This window comes from Oncorhynchus kisutch, linkage group LG29, assembly GCF_002021735.2.
Source record: "Oncorhynchus kisutch isolate 150728-3 linkage group LG29, Okis_V2, whole genome shotgun sequence".
Lineage (NCBI taxonomy): Eukaryota > Metazoa > Chordata > Actinopteri > Salmoniformes > Salmonidae > Oncorhynchus > Oncorhynchus kisutch.
The window spans coordinates 9,804,780-9,824,529 of record NC_034202.2 but is presented as its reverse complement, the minus strand read 5'-3'; the positions used below and the strand labels follow the sequence as shown (position 1 = coordinate 9,824,529).

The following is a 19,750-nucleotide window of genomic DNA, read 5'->3' as shown; positions in this document are numbered from 1 at the left end:
AGATGGTACAAACAGGAGAATAGACCAAAGAACTTTTATTAAAATTGACAGCAAAACATTGGTCAGTAAGTAGGTCAGGGTTTAGTACTCCTCTCCTTCCTCAGCCTCTCCCTCCACCGAATCCACTCCCACTTCCTCGTAGTCCTTCTCCAGGGCAGCCAGATCTTCTCTGGCCTCAGAGAACTCCCCCTCCTCCATACCCTCTCCCACATACCAGTGCACAAAGGCACGCTTGGCGTACATCAGATCAAACTTGTGGTCGAGCCGAGCCCAGGCCTCAGCGATGGCTGTGGTGTTGCTCAACATGCAAACGGCTCTCTGGACCTTGGCAAGATCTCCACCTGGCACCACCGTGGGTGGCTGGTAGTTGATGCCTACCTACAGGGCACAAGAACAAAGCAAAAGTAGAATAATCTAACCAATTGTACTTGAAAAGGTTCAGGAACATCACTCAATGAATAAACCCATTGATTGTTTACCTTGAAGCCGGTGGGGCACCAGTCAACAAACTGGATAGTGCGTTTGGTCTTGATGGTGGCGATGGCAGCATTCACATCCTTGGGCACCACATCTCCACGATACAGCATGCAGCAGGCCATGTACTTGCCATGGCGAGGGTCACACTTCACCATCTGGTTGGCTGGCTCGAAGCAAGCATTGGTGATCTCTGCCACAGAAAGCATCTCGTGGTAGGCCTTCTCAGCAGAGATGATGGGGGCGTAGGTGACCAGGGGGAAGTGGATACGGGGGTATGGCACCAGGTTGGTCTGGAACTCAGTCAGGTCCACATTGAGGGCTCCATCAAAACGCAGAGAAGCTGTGATGGAGGAGACGATCTGGCCTATGAGCCTGTTGAGGTTAGTATAAGTGGGGCGCTCAATGTCCAGGTTCCGACTGCAAATGTCATAAATGGCCTCGTTGTCGACCATGAAGGCACAGTCTGAGTGTTCCAGGGTGGTGTGGGTGGTCAGGATAGAGTTGTAGGGCTCCACCACTGCTGTGGACACCTGAACACATACACAAGAGGTAGAACAGTCATCTGGTGTCACGGTTTGATAATCAACATCTCCATATAGAAGAAAAGTATTGAGTACAGGACAATTAAGTCCAATACGATTTTGCCAATGTAGAAATCTACCAAATAATAATGTGAGCAAGTAAATTAAACCACTGCCATACCTGAGGTGAAGGGTAAATTGCAAATTCCAGTTTGGATTTTTTGCCATAGTCCACTGACAGTCTCTCCATGAGCAGAGAAGCAAAGCCGGAGCCGGTTCCACCACCAAAGCTGTGGAAGATCAGGAAGCCCTGAAGCCCAGTGCACTGGTCCGACTGGGGTGAGAAACAGACAGGCCTCACAGGTTTAACAACCACCGCAGGTAGATTTGCCATTTGTGGCTAAGAAGGCTTTGTGGCAGGTGGTCAAGGCTCCACAGTGCAAGCACATCATATGATTTGAAAAGTATGAATTTGCAAATGCTAGTGGTTTGGTTTCAATACTTAAAACCAATTTGAAGGTCCAGGTAGTCACACATAGATGGGTGTTAGTTAAATTATGATATTCATGAATGGAGCAAATTTGGAGCAGGTTTTGTGTAAGTGTGGAGCAGATTTTAGCGGTGGTAGAAAGGGATATGGAGTACTGGTTAAGGCCATTTTCAAATCCCGCTCATTGCTCACACTTGACAGGCACAAACATGGCCTTGAGTAGCACTACCACGGTAACCTACTGCCCTTAAAGGGTCTCATCTGTGATATTTTGGTTAAGACAGTCTTATTAGTAATACAATGTATTGTTGTAGAAACATCAAAGCATGCTCATCTGTTTTCAGAAGTACACAGCTGCTGTCACGGCTTTTGAGTCATGTTGGCTTGCAGTGATGACCCAAAAATGTATGCATTCAGTTGTACAATTCACTAGGTATCCCCCTCACCCTGTCCTTTCCTTGTTTTTAAATCTGCGAGAGAATCGCTACACCTGGTGGAGAGAGGCTATACGACACAGAATGAGTTGCAATTATGCGTGCTGTACGTTACGCCATGGCACGTCATATTTTAACGTACAGCGTCAGAGGGGTCCGTTTTTTCCCCCCCTCATCTTTTCTCCAATACCATCGGGTCATCTCAATCTAGGCTTGAATAGAAAAGTAGTTCCCGCCCAATATTGATGCCAACAGTCCCACTAGTTTTCATTGCAGCCTCGGTTTGAATTCCACGGTTGCGCAAATATGCACGGAATGTGATTAGTCAACAGTACATTTCTCAACTTGAGCGTACACGTTCTCCTCGTAAAATTGGTAATCATAGAGCCATGCAATACAACAAGCTAACGTTAGTCTAACTATTTGTTCCCCCCCAAAACATAAAATGCTACGCAGCTATAGTAGCTAGCTTACACAACTAGGAATTGAAAGCAGACGGCTTCAGTTCAGGGTAACAAAAAGACTTAACGTTACTAACCAGCTTGCGAACTCGGTCCAGCACCAGGTCGACGATCTCCTTGCCAATTGTGTAGTGGCCTCGGGCGAAGTTGTTGGCGGCATCCTCTTTACCGGTGATGAGCTGCTCCGGGTGGAACAACTGACGGTAAGTCCCGGTGCGAACCTCATCTATGAAAACAGTTCAGGCGCGATTTCTTAAACGGGCCTTTTTTATACAAGTTACATTCGCTATCTAACGTCACATAGATTAACATCTGAATACCAACTTTATGTTCGTCCTTTACCAACAACAGTTGGTTCGAGATCCACAAACACAGCACGGGGGACATGTTTTCCCGCTCCGGTCTCGCTGAAGAAGGTGTTGCATGAGTCATCCCCTCCGCCGATGGCTTTGTTACTAGGCATCTGCCCATCGGGCTGGATCCCATGTTCCAAGCAGTACAGTTCCCAGCAGGCATTCCCGATCTGAACACCGGCCTGACCAACGTGGATAGAGATGCACTCACGCTGTGGGTAGAAATGAAATCATTATATTGACTGGCTAATGAATGTTAGCTAAAGCAAGGGAATTCAGCTAACGTTAGCGAGACCAAAATGAGTTCGTCCGTTGAGCTAGCCACCGCCACTAAAGTTACTCTCGACATGAAACGTACCATTTCGATTCTAGAAAGTATGACCTGCAGTTATTATTGCTTGCTAAGAAACGTCGGTCTTGACTATATAATTTCAAACGGTCAACTGCCCAATTGTTTCGAAAATATACGTCGATTCACAACGATATATATATATATATACCCCAGAATGAGCCCCGCCTTTGTTTCAACCCGATTGGTTGCGTCTGTCTCTCTGTCTGTGTGACGTGCTCCGTTCACGTCATGCGACGTATGAAGCATTTCGTTACGCCTAACGTCTTCACCGAGCCCCGCGAATGAACAGACAAAACATATTCCGCGTTCAGAACAACTGGGAACTCTGAAATAAACGAGCTCCGACTGGGAAAAATCGATTTGAACGGTCTTCCAACTCGGACACTCGTGCCGCGTGAACTCGGAAAAATACGACGTCAGTGATCTTCAGGTTGGAAATAGTTGGAATTCCGAGTTGGATGACCCTTCAAATCGAATTCCCATGTAGGAGCCTGCTTTTTTTTCGAATTCCCAGTTGTTTTGAACGCGGCATAAATATATTTCAACGCAAAATGGAGATCGCATTTATTCTGGGTGATTGCAAAATATGATCCTGTCATTCGAGTCAGGATAATTATGTTGCTTCAGGTGATATTAAAACATGTTTTGTTTAGTTACGTTTTCCTCAACTTGTTTCTCTAACTTTATTGCAGAGCGCTAGCTTGAAGTTTATGCTTCATCTGGAAATGTGGCTCTGTACAGAGGTTGTGATGCAATTGCAGAGGCCAAATCGCCTTGCTCCTCCCATATTTTGCATTTTATAACAATGCGAGGGCTCTGTTTTGCACTGCATTGACATGATTGGTTGACAACACATGGAGAACTGGAAAGCAAGGCTTTCAGAACAATGTCACAAATAAAAAACATATTTATGGTAGGGATTTCAAAGACGCGAAAATGAGTTGAACTAACTGGGAAGAGATCGGTGAGGTAAATGCTGTAAAGAGGTCAATGGAATGCAAGGACGCTGGATTGGCGCACATTCAACCAATCTTTTTTTATTTCACCTTTATTTAACCAGGTAGGCTAGTTGAGAACAAGTTCTCATTTGCAACTGCGACCTGGCCAAGATAAAGCATAGCAGTGTGAGCATACAACAAAGAGTTACACATGGAGTAAACAATTAACAAGTCAATAACACAGTAGAAAACGAAGGGGGGGTCTATATACAATGTGTGCAAAAGGCATGAGGAGGTAGGCAAATAATTACAATTTTGCAGATTAACACTGGAGTGATAAAAGATCAGATGGTCATGTACAGGTAGAGATATTGGTGTGCAGAAGAGCAGAAAAGTAAATAAATAGAAACAGTACGGGGATGAGGTAGGTGAAAAGGGTGGGCTATTTACCAATAGACTATGTACAGCTGCAGCGATCGGTTAGCTGCTCAGATAGCTGATGTTTGAAGTTGGTGAGGGAGATAAAAGTCTCCAACTTCAGCGATTTTTGCAATTCGTTCCAGTCACAGGCAGCAGAGTACTGGAACGAAAGGCGGCCATCTGATCTAGGAAAGTGAATTTTTGTCAAATCCATAATTATTTATGGATTTTAACAGTCCCCGAATGTGATCCGAAATGGATATATTTGGCTGGTTTCGTAGCATAACATTTGGAAGCTGTCCCTTTTCAGGTTAAGAAATGTGACTGCGAAATGCTAACTCCCATTCGTATAAGCTGGTAGCATAGCTAGCATATAGAAATCGGTGGTGGTAGTCAAAGTCGTTTTTAACTGTAATGCAGTTGATTGATGACGTCAACATGTATTGGGGTTGACATCCATACAATCATTATTCTCCAATGTATACCTCAACAGAGTGAAATACACATAAACAAAAGCCTAAATGTAGGCACATTTTTCTGGGGGGGCAATTGGGGGATTCGGGAACTAAGGTAAAAACAGTTTCAGGTTGGATATTTGCACTTTCAAACCTCAATAGCTTTCAAACCACTTGTGCCACAGACTCCAAATAAGTGTCATGATGTTGGAAAAATTGCGCACAACATTGCGCAGGTCTTATTTTCACGATTTGGACGTTAATTCGATTTGCAACGCTAATAAACGTGGAAATGTGAGCAACATTTTGTATTCCTAGTTTAATTAGGGAGTGTAAAAGTCCAAACTTCTTTTTACATTTGAATTGCAATAGCTCCTTGGTCATGTGACCTACGGACTTCAAAGGTTCAGAATGTACACTCGGTGGCCCTACACATTGCACACCCTTTAGTTTGTCCATTTTCATCTCACACAATTTTACATGAATTTTGTAAACATTCTAATTTCAATAGCTCTTTGGTCACTCACACACCTATTCACTTGAGCCTTTTCCCTGGGGCCTTCCTGACCTCCAGGCAGGCCCCCATTGACCTGGTGACCTCTGACTCCTGGCCTCTAGGCCTACACTCCCTGCCCGCCTGCCTGCCCTCTCCCTGGGCCTGAGAGTCTATAGCTTACTCCCTGGAATTACTAAGATGTCTATAGGAGCGGGAATTTGAAACAGGCTCTGTGAATCTGGTAACCCGAAACAGGCTCTGTGCTCCTGGTGACCCGCCTGCTTTTTTCTGCTCACAGTCTAAGCTTTCTCACAGCTGCTCCAGGGCCTTTTGGGTTGAGGAGTCATTCTCTTCAAAACCTAATCGCAAACAAATAAAAATATTAAAACAAATTAACATGATGTTCCAACACAATTGGGGGGGGGGGGGGGGGGGGGGGGGCTTCATGTCAGGGAAGCAGCCTCAAAGTCTACCCTCTCCAACTTACCAGACTGACTGAGTTCTGAACAACCCTCGCTGTTCTCTGATCCTGCGTCCAAGTATTATTGGGGCTCTTTCTGGTGGCTCTGTCTTGACTCTGTAGTGCATTTTTTTAGTTCTTTCTCAGGCTTGCCTGAAAAACACAAAAAGATGGCACATACATAACGGTAACAACAAAATTCACATATTAGCAAGTAACGACAATACAGCGTTCCCCTTGCTTTACGAAAGCAGCCAATCTACCGTCACCAACTTACCGGACTGAGTGAGTTCTGAACAACACTCGCTGATCCTGCTTCCATGTCTTCTTGAGTCTTCATCTGTATCTAAGTCGATCTGATCCAAAGACTTGCTTTAGTATGCATGTGGTCCCTTTTCTATTGCTTGCTATCGGCAATTTGCTAACTTTGGCAAGCTGCATGGTGTTCTCAGATAGCCTATAATATTCATGGGGGACGCGAATATCATGACCCATAAACTTAGCGACTGGGTCCATTTTGTGATCTGGTGAATTCTAATTAGTGAAGCGCATGAATGGATGAACGAGATCCCCACTGTCCCTACTGTCCCCTGCAAATAAATTCATTAAAAATCCTACAATGTGATTTTCTGGATTTTTCTTCTTCTAATTTTGTCTGTCATAGTTGAAGTGTACCTATGATGAAAATTACAGGCCTCTCTCATCTTTTTAAGTGGGAGAACTTGCACAATTGGTGGCTGACTAAATACTTTTTTGCCCCATTGTATCTAGCAAAACCACAGCCAAGGGAACGGGCTTGATGGAATCAGCAGGGAAAGAAGACCCTGTTGAGCTTGACTCTAGTCTGACACTGTGAAGAGACATGCCTCTTTTGGCAGGCGAGTAGAGCCGTTCGTGACAGGGTTGAGGTGTAGCCAGATGAGTTGCTGCCCCTCTCATGATGCGCACCGCATGTTTGTGGGGAACCTGGTGCTAAATCATTCGTAGACGACCTGATTCTGGGTCAGGGTTTCATACGTAGCAGAGCAGCTCACTCGCTGCGATCTATTAAAAGTCAGGGACAGAAGCGTCTTCCTCCACCATCCTCCTTTTTTACTTACGGGTTACCAGGTGCACGGAGAAGGGCCAGCGGCAGGTGAGTAGAAGGCATAAGACATTGACATTGGGCTCTGGATAGGTAGGGGACTAGGTGGTGGTTGCCCATCCTCCCGGGCCCGTCCTCTGATGGGACTGGGAGTCAGGTTGGGACTCTCTGTGGAAGTTAAAAGGCCACCAGGTGCACGAGGAGGCATTCCCCAAGGTGAGGGGCACTCAGAGTAGGGGGCAGCACTTGGGCTGTGGAGGTTGGGTTGGGGACTTAGTCTCTGAGCGGATAAAAGCGGGCGGATCACCAGGTGCACAGAGCTTGTTTCAGGTTAACAGGTGCACAAGGAGGCCTCCATCAAGGCGGGGGGCACTCCGAGTCCAAGCAGGGGTGGCCGTATTTGGGGGCAGCACTCAGGCCATGGAGAACAGAAAATAACAGGCTCTCCGCAGCCAGTAAAAGGCTAACATGCGATGAAGTTCACACAGGTGAGTTGTAAAAGATGAAAAGCTTTTTAGACATATCTCCAAAATGCAGGTCATTGTTGAGCTTGTGATCTGGTTCTGCTCTTTTTTTTAATGTGTTTTATTTTTTGTGGTGGAAAACAGTGTGTCGAGCATAACACGTTAACCCTGTTACCCAGAGACAATTGCAATTTCATTTTTTGGGTTAAGCTTGCATTCAATTGCCACTTCCTGTTGCACGCAACACGCTTCCATTCCCCCTGTCACACGGAATGTATGCATGATTTAATATAAAACCCTGTTATGGGCAACCGTTACTTTATTTGGCACTTATTATAGTATTTATTTTATTGAACCTCTTGAGATGGGAAAATTATTTATTTAATTTTTTTATTAATTTGAATGTGTTTGGTGAAGTTTTATTTATGAATATAAACTGGCAATAATCTACTAGCATACCCTGTTCAAAGGCACTTAAATATTTTGTCTTGCCCATTCACCCTCTGAATTGCGCACACACACAATTCATGTCTCAATTGTCTCCAGGCTTACAAATCCATCTTTAACTTGTCCTGTCCCCTTGATGTACAAGTGACATCAATAAGGGATCCTATCTTTCACCTGGATTAACCTGGCCAGTCTGTGATGGAAAGAGCAGGTGTCCTTAATGTTTTGTACACAGTGTATTGTTTTCTCTTTATTCAACCTGCATGCCACCCACCCGTCTGGGAACTGTGGGTTATGAGACAACCCCGGCATCACTAGCTTGCATGTTCTGCAGCCTTGTAAAGATACGGAGAGGATGACTGGGAGGCAGGTTGGCATTTATTGTCATGAATCTTGCCCTAGAGGCAGTTCTTCAAAGTGGTCACTAGCTGGCACAGGCATAAAGTAATCAAATCTGATTTTAAACCTAACCTTAATCACACTGCTAATCCTTAACTTAAATTAAGACCATAAAAAAAAATGATTTTCAATAAATGTTTACGATATAGCCAATATTCGACTTTGCAGCCGGCATATTTAGAAGTAATCGCGCAGTTCTGCCTCCAGGGCAAGATTCATGACAAATGTCAACCTGTGACTGGGAGAGGCAATGTAAAATCGATAACAAAATTGTTTTGACAATTAACATGCTTTTTTCTTGTTTCAAGTATGTTTTATTATGAAAACTACAATATATTCATGTACAATTCGTTTTTCACCCTGAAAGACATTAAAAAATATTTTAAAAAGACTACTGGTATTTCAACAGTGTTATTGTAAGAGTTGAAATGTTTAAACAGAGGAAACATCAAAAACAGTACAGCAAAGTGCAGTAGATTCTGAGTATGTTACTTTAACGTCACACTATAACTTCATGGGAGTCTTTTGGAAAGACTGCATGTTTCGGGTGTCCTGAGTTACGTCTTCATCAACATTTGCAGAATATTCCTGTGATGCTTTCACCTTTTGTCAGATGGCAACGGCCTAGTCATCTGCAGACACTCATAAGGAGTTCAAGTAGTTTATTTTCCATTTGCAGGTACTAAAAGTAATACATGCATTGGAATTCCTTGTAGGAGCTCTCTCACATATAGGAAAGTGCATACCAGTGGAGGCAGCTGAGGGGAGGACGGCTCATAATAATGCCTGGAACGGAGAGAATGAAATGGCATCAAACATCTGGAAACCATGTGTTTCAGGTATTTGATACCGTTCCGTTCACTCCGGCCATTACAACGAGCCTGTCCTCCCCAATTAAGGTCCCACCAACCTCCTGTGGAACATACACATAAACAGTCAAATATATCATAAGAACGTCAATATAAAATGCAGTGGAAAGATTATAAAATAAAATAAAAGGTTCAGTTATGTTTTTAAAGAATGATTTAACAGGCAGATAGAACTGGGATAGAAGCTGAACTTTAACCTCTTTAACCAGTTTTTCAGGTTTTGAATCTGGGTTTATGGGACCACTTTGGGCTGGAATGAGGTGTCTGTTTGTTCCCAATTTTACCAGAAATTATGGTCCTCATCTGAAGGTCCTGTGTCAAGGTCCTCACAATTATAGGAAGGTGTGTGTGTGTGTGTGTGTGTGTGTGTGTGTGTGTGTGTGTGTGTGTGTGTGTGTGTGTGTGTGTGTGTGTGTGTGTGTGTGTGTACAGGAGAAAAACGTTTACACTAGTGTAAATCCAGATAGAACAGTTAGAGCAGCCAAACTGACACTTGGGTGCTGAGTGTTCCTGTGCTGTGGGTGGAGAAGTGGTCCACCGGGACCATCACTAAAGAGCTCGGGGCCCAGATAGATTACGCTCACGACCATCAGTATACAACCCCTATACGCCACAGATGGAGCTGACGGAGAGTGAGATCAGTGAAGACCCTAACTCCCTGTATGAACCTGAGAGCTCAGAATCACAATCATCACAGTGCGAGCCAAGATACACTATCGATCACTTTGGGGTACCGGGATGGCGTTCCGAAAATGGGAAAGGAGCAGGCCATTCAACAGCCAATTCAAAGATACACCTGTTCATAAAGGGAATCAGAGTGGAATAGTTTTTCCGCAGATAAAAACCTTGTCCCGGTCCTGCTGTTTCAACTCTCTCTTCCAACCTTTGAATGCTCAGCTATGAAAAGCCAACTGACATTTACTCCTGAGGTGTTGAACTGTTGCACCCTCTATAATTTTGATGTAAAATGGGCTTTTGTAAAAAAAGATATATAAAAAAACCATTTGATTGATTGTCTGCTGTGCTTGATGCTGTGTATTCACTAACTGTCTGAGTGCTGGGACATTTTAATAGTATCTGTAATGTATTTTGGTGTGTATTTAATCTGCATTTTAACTTCATAAAGTGGCAATCCGCAGTAGAAACAATAACAACGTCTCCCTACTCCTCTTTCGGTAAAAAGCTGAGGGATGTGTCTGGAGAAATGTAAGCTCTGTCAAATGCGTAGACAGAGCTATAGATGCAAGGACTGACCATCCGTGATATCAAAATTGTAATCCTGTTTCTATGATCTGTTTCCACTACCATCTACCCAGTTCGCTTTGGATAAAGGCGTCTGCTAAATGGTATATATTATTAAAGTCTACTTTGACTCAGCCAACTGCCCAGTGTAGTTACCGTTCCTTTCCAAATAGATGGCAGCCAAATCTAGTTGAAGTCGCTATTCTAGCGACAGGGACACGGGATTAGTGCGCACTGAAAGTAGTTTTATCTTCAAAGCAAGTGTATCTGGTTACGCTTGAACCTGTTAAAGTGGACAAGCTAACAAATACTATTTTTACATAAGGTGCAGGCATTAGGTCTATGTCTTTAGGCTAGATTTACTAAATGAACTTGTTTTATTCAAACGTTTATTCAATGGCTTTGCTTCTGGCTATGCGCGCTTTATGGAAGAAACGACACACACGCAGGGATGAGATACCGTACACCTCGTCCAATTCTCTCTTGTACCCATAGGGTGAACTGGCGATAAACTGCCAGCATGCACGCTCTGCAACCAAAAGCATGAGAAAAGTTCGCCTGAATCCGAAACTAAATCACAATGTATTTATAATGAGCACGCCCCATTATTGGTTAGAATGAGATTTCATGAATCATGATACTGTCTGCGATTCGGACTCCGGTCATTTAATCAAACGTTACATGTGTTACTAACGCGCCAAACAGCGCTGATGATAAACACCTACCCACTACTGATATTAAACCTTAAACCATTTATAATCCAGCTAAATTTGACAAATTATTTAACTGGTATCTCGGCTGCTGACTGGTCGAGTAAACTATTATTTTGTATTTGTTGTGTTCATAATTTAAAAAAAGATAATATATATATATATATTTTTTTTTAATGTTGTGCACTCACAGTTATTTTATTTTTTTATATATAAAAAATACATCTTCTGCAAGGAAGTCCTTGATAAGAATTAGTGGCAAGTCCAAGAAATACATTGCCATCCAGACAGACTGACAGGAGCCTATCCCATCTGGACAAGAGGAATACCAATGTATTCTATTGACTACAGCTCAGCATTTAACATCATAGTACGCTCCAAACTGTCATTAAGCTCGGGGCCCGGGTGTGTTCTCAGCCCTCTCCTGTACTCCCTGTTCACCCATGACTGCGTGGCCATGCACGCCTCCAACTCAATCATCAAGATTGCAGACGACACTACAGTGGTAGGCTTGATTACCAACAACGACGACGAGAGTGAGGTGTCAGGAAAATAACCTTTCACTCAAAATCAACAAAACAAAGGAGATGATCGTGGACTGCAGGAAACAGCAGAGGGAGCGCTCCCCTATCCACAAAGCTGGGACCGAGAGACTGAAAAACAGCTTCTATCTCAAGGCCATCAGACTGATAAACAGCCATCACTAACATAGAGTGGCTGGCTGCTGCTAACATACAGACTCAAATCTCTTGCTACTATAATACATTTAATAATGGATTTAATAAAGGTATCACTAGTCACTTTAAAATAACACCACTTTAATAATGTCTACATATCATACATTACTCATCTCATATGTATATACTGTATTCTATACCATCTACTGCATCTTGCTTATGCCGCATGGCCATCGCTCATCCATATGAGCGATGTTTATATGTACATATTCTTATTCATCCCTTTACATTTGTGTGTATAAGGTAGTCATTGTGAATTTGTTAGATAAATTGTTAGATATTACTGCACTGTCGGAACTAGAAGAACAAGCGTGTCGCAACACTCGCATTAACATCTGCTAACCATGTGTATGTGACCTATAAAATTTGATTTGAACCTCTGACTGGATGTAATACAGCCACCATCCGCTGGGATTTTCTGCTGTATCGCTGCCATCTCTCTACAACACACACACTCATACTCTGTCATCTATCACAGTGCCATCCGTTTTGTCACCAAAGCCCCATATACTACCCACCACTGCGACCTGTTTGCTCTCATTGGCTGGCCCTCGCTACATATTCGTTGCCAAACCCACTGGCTCCAGGTCATCAATAAGTCTTTGCTCGGTAAAGCCCTGCCTAATCTCAGCTCACTGGTCACCTTAGCAACACCCACCCATAGCAAGCGCTCCAGCATGTATATTTCCTAAGTCAACACCTCCTTTGGCCGCCAATCCTTACAGTTCTCTGCTGCCAATGACTGAAACGAATTGCAACAACCACTGAAGCTGGAGACTTATATCTCCTTTAACTTTGAGCATCAGCTATCAGAGCAGTTTACTGATCACTGTACCTTTACACAGCCAATCTGAAAATTTCACACCCAACTACCTCATCCCCATATTGTTATTTATCTTTTTGCTCTTTTGCACCCCAGTATCTCTACTTGCACATCATCATCTGCACATCTATCACTCCAGTGTTAATGCTAAATTGTAATTATTTTCGTCTCTATCGCCTATTTATTGCCTTACCTCCCTAATCTTCTACATTTGCACACACTGTACATAGATTTTTCTATTGTGTTATTGACTGTACGTTTGTATGTGTAACTGTGTTGATGTTTTTGTTGCACTGCTTTGCTTTATCTTGGCCTGGTTGCAGTTGTAAATGAGAACTTGTTCTCGACTGGCCTGCCTGGTTAAATAAACTCTTTGATCAGGGGCAACGAGCGGCTCAAATATGAACGGTTTCAGTAGGTTTATTAACTCCCTAACATTATTTAATTATCTGTAATAAACTAATTCTCAGACTCAGAGCTACTTGGGAAATTCAACAATTTTTGGGGAGTTCCAAAATGTTCTCTCCTGCCAGTGATGCAACAATGCCAATATGACGATTTAGTTAGCTGATGTTCTAAATCAGTGTTTCCATTCCCCTTTAAATTATGACAATTTATGTGGCTCATGCAATGGAATGTATTTGTAATGCTAGTTGCATTGATTCAACAAATCACAGCAGACTGATGGAACACTTACTGCTTTGCTCCTATGGGTACATTCGCAATCGTGAGAAATAGTAATGGCGTATTTTTGTAGACACCAACTCCACCATGGTTTGTTGGACAAAGCCTTTTAAGAAAACAAATGGCGTTTTTAGATAAATACCGAAAATAAGGTCTTTGTTAAACAGACTAAGAAGATCTCATTTTTTCCCCGAGGTAATCTGCATCAGCTAATGTCACTTTTTTTGAATGTTGAAGAATTTGTTATTAAAAAAAAGTACCTAAAGGCTTCATAACTCATCAAGGTAATGTTAAATGACTGCTATTATCTCATTGAACAAAACATATAAGATCTCCTAAACCTGTTAATCTTAGACTTTGGTTATTCATATTAAACATGATCTACAAATCAAACAAGGCCTTTTCAAAAGCCCCTCTGGTACTGTACACCTGTTTTATACCCCATAGGAATTTACAATGATCTTGAAAGACTAGCAGACTGGTTGATTTACCCATTTTCCTTTTAATCAATATATATTTTTAACTGATACTTATGTGTGCTCTGCCTAATGTCCCAGTGAACTCCATTTGTTCTATCAATTGGACATAGTGAGTTATATATTCTGTGCAGAAATTGTTAATTGAATAACTTTGTGAAAAGATAAGGTATATTTTCCTGCTTACATGCAAATCATGTGGGGAAAAATCCACAGGAGAATGGACTGAAAACAGAACTTTTATTAAAATTACCAATCAACAGTAAAACATTTTTCAATCAGGTCAGGATTCAGTACTCCTCTCCTTCCTCAGCCTCTCCCTCCACCGAATCCACTCCCACTTCCTCGTAGTCCTTCTCCAGGGCAGCCAGATCTTCTCTGGCCTCAGAGAACTCCCCCTCCTCCATACCCTCTCCCACATACCAGTGCACAAAGGCACGCTTGGCGTACATCAGATCAAACTTGTGGTCGAGCCGAGCCCAGGCCTCAGCGATGGCTGTGGTGTTGCTCAACATGCAAACGGCTCTCTGGACCTTGGCAAGATCTCCACCTGGCACCACCGTGGGTGGCTGGTAGTTGATGCCTACCTACAGGGCACAAGAACAAAACAAAAAAAGTAGAATAATCTAACCAATTGTACTTGAAAAGGTTTAGGAAGATAGATGACTGAATGAATAAACCCATTATATGTTTACCTTGAAGCCGGTGGGGCACCAGTCAACAAACTGGATAGTGCGTTTGGTCTTGATGGTGGCGATGGCAGCATTCACATCCTTGGGCACCACATCTCCACGATACAGCATGCAGCAGGCCATGTACTTGCCATGGCGAGGGTCACACTTCACCATCTGGTTGGCTGGCTCGAAGCAAGCATTGGTGATCTCTGCCACAGAAAGCATCTCGTGGTAGGCCTTCTCAGCAGAGATGACAGGTGCGTAGGTGACCAGGGGGAAGTGGATACGGGGGTATGGCACCAGGTTGGTCTGGAACTCAGTCAGGTCCACATTGAGGGCTCCATCGAAACGCAGAGAAGCTGTGATGGAGGAGACGATCTGGCCTATGAGCCTGTTGAGGTTAGTATAAGTGGGGCGCTCGATATCCAGGTTACGACGGCAGATGTCGTAGATGGCCTCGTTGTCGACCATGAAGGCACAGTCTGAGTGTTCCAGGGTGGTGTGGGTGGTCAGGATAGAGTTGTAGGGCTCCACCACTGCTGTGGACACCTGAACACATACACAAGAGGTAGACCTGTCATCTTTAGGTTACACATAATGAAAATGTACATATTAAACAAACAAAAGTATTGAGTACAAGGACAAAGTACAGTACTAATTTTGCTGACGTGGAAATCTTCCAAATATTCATGTGAGCAACTAAACCTTAGAAATACCTGAGGGGCGGGGTATATGGCAAACTCCAGTTTGGACTTCTTGCCATAGTCCACAGACAGTCTCTCCATGAGCAGAGAGGCAAAGCCGGAGCCGGTTCCACCACCAAAGCTGTGGAAGATCAGGAAGCCCTGAAGCCCAGTGCACTGGTCCGACTGGGGGGGGGGGGAATACAAGGGGTAAGGGTAGAGCCCTGCATCGTGTTGGATACTCACGGTTCGCTGCGGTTGACCGCAAAAAAAATCAGCCGGTGGGAAATAAAATGTTCTTTCAGCCCACGGCTCAGAACAATTATACTGCGGGACAAACTTTTTAAGTCAAGATAATACTTGTTCTTTACAACCACAGGAGCTTAAGTTTGAATTGTGGTGCAAATTCCATTAGGCTACTTGAGCAGTGAGGCTGACATAGCCAGGCCTAGAATACAAGCCAAGCAGTGAGAGTGGAGCAGGGAACTGTCCATTCGTAGGCCTATTTGTGTAGTGCTGAAACATTCCTAATTTGTCCAAGCGCAGAGCTTATGTTCCCTTCCGCCACTCGACAATACATTGCTAAGTTTATTTTCCCTGAATCCTAGATCACACAAAATTGGCTAATGTAACAGGAGAAATAAAAAGAAAGATTATGATAGTGAAATTCCCCAGTTTGGAAGGATTTTGGAGTCATTGAGGACAACAACCCAGGAGATGGATACACAGCCTGCAAAAATGCAAGCAGTTATTTGTTTACAACAATCTAGTTAAATATCTGATAATTATTACATTAATTCCAGCTTTTGTTCATTTACACTACACACAGGCCATATAAAATCTTAAACCTGTGCGGCTGGTAAATGCTAATGCTACCAGCTAATAGCCTACTAAATAAATGTAGGCACCTTTTGCACCCTATAACCCAATGATCATCAACTAGATTCCACCTCAGGACAATTTTTTCTTGATCACATATCTTTCTATTATACCAATTTTTTTGTTTTTTTAAACTTGAATATGATTGTGTTGTTTTAACAGTATTTTTTAAGTCCAACAATTACAGTCTCTGATGTGGAATATCAGTTTAGGTTTGGCATTGATGTGAACGGCGCGGGGGTGCAGATCCCAAAAATCTGACCTGTGCAAGACACTAGATTAGGGACTGACTGGCCTCACTGGTCTACAACCCTGTTCAAGTAGCTTGCAAGTAAAGTTACATAACTAGCCGTTGGAAAAACATCGCTATGAGTTCGCAAGCTGTTACTAACCAGCTTGCGAACTCGGTCCAGCACCAGGTCGACGATCTCCTTGCCAATGGTGTAATGGCCACGAGCATAGTTGTTGGCGGCATCCTCTTTACCGGTGATGAGCTGCTCCGGGTGGAACAACTGACGGTATGTCCCGGTGCGAACCTCATCTATGAAAAAAATCAGAACACAGTTCAGTGGGGATTTTGAAAAATAAATGTAAAAAATCTTAGTCATGTCAATATTTTAGCAAATGGTCATCATTACCAACAACAGTTGGTTCGAGGTCCACAAACACAGCACGGGGGACATGTTTTCCCGCTCCGGTCTCGCTGAAGAAAGTGTTGAAGGAGTCATCCCCCCCGCCGATGGTTTTGTCACTAGGCATCTGCCCATCGGGCTGGATCCCATGTTCCAAGCAGTACAGTTCCCAGCAGGCATTCCCGATCTGAACACCGGCCTGACCAACGTGGATAGAGATGCACTCACGCTGTGGAGAAATAACACTTGACACAATTAGCTATAGCTCTTCAGACAAATGTGTCAAAGCTGGCATATTTATGTTTATGTTACTTAGCTAGCTGTTACATCATTGTTGAATTGTTAATTACGAGGTAGCTAATATTAAGTTAGCTAGCTAGGTAGCCAATGTAAAAAAAAAAAATATTGCCAATGTTAGCTAGTTGGCTACCATTAGATCATTTGACCAAAATTGTTTTGTTTGTCACTCATCTTCCTGACAGAAAACTTACCATGTTGAATGTAAGTAAGATCTGTAGCTAATTAATGTTTAACAAAAATGCGTTCGACAGTTGGCTAGCTAGGCTACCTTGGTTCAACAACTTCTAACGGTTAACTGACAAAAAAAATTGAAAAACATCGCTGATTCACGATAATATAGGCCCCTGAATGAGCCCGCCTTCCTTTAAACCCAATTGGGTGTATTTCAAACTGATGATGTGTCAATCAATCTTTTCTCTTTTGCAATTGGACCATCATATAAAGTTTCAAAAATCAACTTGATTTACGGCTGTTATATTGGCTAGTTTGGATGTTTGGTTGGACCAATCCTGCATTTTCAAACGACCGCGCGGGCTTTTTAGGTCAAATGCAAAAAAATCAATTTTCCCCAAGTCAGTGAGGTGCTTCCTTCTGCTATTCACTACTTGTGTAGCTGGCAATATTGGAATTGATGATTATTTTTGATTCAGCTCAAAGAAAAAACACAAACTCTTATTTATGACAAAAACGTACAGGTAAACTTGTAACTGGCCAAGAACTGGAAACAGCAATAGCCTACTAGGTCAAGGCTAGCTCTTATTTTAGTCCTGCAGCATGCTTTACCTTCTAGCCCAAAGGAAACTGCTCTATAGCACTTGTCCAGGGTTACCAATAATGATGCTGGACAAAGTGCTCAAATGAAATCATCTTTCGGATGTGTGTGTTGTTCTTGTCCATGTTCTTCTACTCATCTGTATAAAAATGAAAAGACAACATATTTTCCAGCATCATTTGAAAGCAGAGGAGGGTGAGACAGGAGGAGAGAAAGTGAGTGAGGGGAGGAGAGAACATAGCTCAAATGTGTTGGGGATTACCATTCAATAGGGTTCAATCTGGTTTGTAGAACAGGTATTCTATTAAAAAACATTTGAAAAAGAGTTAGATAAACAAAGTTTCACTCCACAAATGATACAATAGTTGACAATATAAAATACAGATACAAAGACCACTCAAATTAAATAGTTTTAAGACACTAAAAGCAGTCAAACATGGGACATCATTAAAGCCATAAACTAGCAAAATAATTAAGTAAAAATACTTAAAGTATTACGTCAGTTGTTTTTTTGGGTATCTGTACTTTACTATTTATATTTACTTTACTACATTCCTAAAGAAAATAATGTACTTTTTACTCCATACACCCAAAAGTACTCGTTAGCAGGACGGGGAAATGGTGCAATTCACGCAGTAATCACTACTGCCTCTGATCTGGAGGACTAAACACACTTGCTTAATTTGTAAATAATGTGTGCCCCTGGCTATCCATAAAAAAATTACAAAAAATGTATGGTGCAGTCTGGTTTGCTTCATATAAGGAATTTTAAATTAATCTTTGAATTCACTAACAGACCAAATGCGTCCTTCTCCGCTGTTTTGACTGATGGAGTCGTAGGACCCCTCAATACCAAAACCTCCCTGGTCTACAACAAAAGTCACCACCAACATTTGCACAGCCTACATACCAAACACAGGTAATGAATAAGCTGACCAGTGACCAAATTAATCTACACACTGAATCTAGCTACAGTTAACATTAGTCAGTGTCTATGAGATGGACTGTGCTCACTTCTCCTTGCTTCTCTTCAGATGCAGGTATCTACACAGCACGAGTAAGTCTACTACTTCAGGTTCACTGCCAGGGATTACAGATCTCCATAATGGATGGGTGTTTACCTATACCACAATGACCATTTTACATGGAATAGGGTACAAAACAATGGTAGTGAAAGTGATGTATATATAACTAATGCATTGTCTCTATGGCTGGAGGAAGTTGACATGGTCTACATGCATCTCCCCTCAGTCCAGTTGCATCCTGCTCTTCATAATGCAAGGGGCTTTCGAGGTGAGCATTTCTGGGGTTAAAGCCCTCATGTCTACTGGACTTACTGAACATCTACAGCTCTGGGAAAAATCTAGAGCCCACCTCAAAATTATCAGTTTCTCTGATTTTATTATAGGGGTTTGGGTAAAATGAAAAATGTTTTGTTCTATCAACTGACATTTCTCCCAAATAAAAATGTGATTTAGAGCATTTGCAGAAAATTACAACTGGTCAAAATGACAAGATAGTTGTCAGACCTTAAATAATGCAAAGAAAATAGCCCTGATTTTCAATCACAGCTTCATGTGTCTTGGCATGTTCTCCACCAGTCTCTCACAATGTTGTGTGACTAGGTAACTCCTGGGCGCAAAAATTCAAGCAGCCCGGGTTTGTTGGGGAACATTGTCAGAGTAGAAGCAAGCAAGTTCTTCCAGGATAACGGCCCTTCACAAAAACAAATCCCGATTCCAGCCTGGCTGAAGCACTCCCAGACCATCACCGATCTGCCACAATTTCACTGTGAATTGTCAGTAGTTTGAACAAAAATGTTCTTTTAAACCAGAAAATTTTGCAGTGGTCTCTTAATTTTCCTAGAGCTGCATATAAGCATTAAGAATAATTACCTTTAATCTATTGACAAATTACCTTAATGGTAAATGCAATCTGCAGTGAGTTACAGCTTGGTCTACAGGGGCATCTTGTAGTATGAATGACATTTTACTGTAGGCACTGAATAGCTATTATAG

General features: G+C 42.5%; 2 protein-coding genes across 4 annotated transcripts; both read right to left on the bottom strand.

Moving 5' to 3' along the window:
• Positions 1-18: 18 nt before the first annotated feature.
• LOC109880105 (tubulin alpha chain, testis-specific) lies at positions 19-17,246 on the bottom strand. Of its 2 annotated transcripts, none has more exons than XM_020472349.2 (6): positions 17,152-17,246; positions 2,726-2,948; positions 2,461-2,609; positions 1,180-1,332; positions 480-1,007; positions 19-378 (listed from the first exon to the last, which is right to left on the bottom strand). In XM_020472349.2, exons 1-6 carry the CDS (start codon positions 17,152-17,154, stop codon positions 82-84), a joined length of 1,353 nt encoding a protein of 450 aa, XP_020327938.2. In that variant the 5' UTR covers positions 17,155-17,246; the 3' UTR covers positions 19-81. The 2 variants fall into 2 exon arrangements, with proteins under 2 accessions (XP_020327938.2, XP_020327937.2); XM_020472348.2 differs by lacking the exon at positions 17,152-17,246 and adding an exon at positions 3,095-3,257.
• Positions 14,019-19,190, bottom strand: LOC109880106 (tubulin alpha chain, testis-specific). 2 transcript variants are annotated; one of them, XM_031808923.1, is made up of 7 exons: positions 17,995-19,190; positions 17,744-17,871; positions 16,667-16,889; positions 16,421-16,569; positions 15,183-15,335; positions 14,488-15,015; positions 14,019-14,379 (listed from the first exon to the last, which is right to left on the bottom strand). In XM_031808923.1, the coding sequence occupies exons 3-7, from the start codon at positions 16,785-16,787 to the stop codon at positions 14,083-14,085; spliced, it is 1,248 nt and encodes a 415-aa protein (XP_031664783.1). In that variant the 5' UTR covers positions 16,788-16,889; positions 17,744-17,871; positions 17,995-19,190; the 3' UTR covers positions 14,019-14,082. The 2 variants fall into 2 exon arrangements, with proteins under 2 accessions (XP_031664783.1, XP_020327939.2); XM_020472350.2 differs by lacking the exons at positions 17,744-17,871; positions 17,995-19,190 and adding an exon at positions 17,152-17,305.
• Between the last annotated feature and the right edge of the window lie 560 nt (positions 19,191-19,750).

Coding starts and splice junctions, on each gene's coding strand:
- LOC109880105 (XM_020472349.2), bottom strand. Junction 2,610..2,725: donor TCTCGAACCAACTGTTGTTG/GTAAAGGACGAA, acceptor CTGTTTTCATAG/ATGAGGTTCGCACCGGGACT. Junction 1,333..2,460: donor TGGACCGAGTTCGCAAGCTG/GTTAGTAACGTT, acceptor TTCTCACCCCAG/TCGGACCAGTGCACTGGGCT.
- LOC109880106 (XM_020472350.2), bottom strand. Junction 15,336..16,420: donor TGGACCGAGTTCGCAAGCTG/GTTAGTAACAGC, acceptor CCCCCCCCCCAG/TCGGACCAGTGCACTGGGCT. Junction 14,380..14,487: donor GGTGCCCCACCGGCTTCAAG/GTAAACATATAA, acceptor TGTGCCCTGTAG/GTAGGCATCAACTACCAGCC.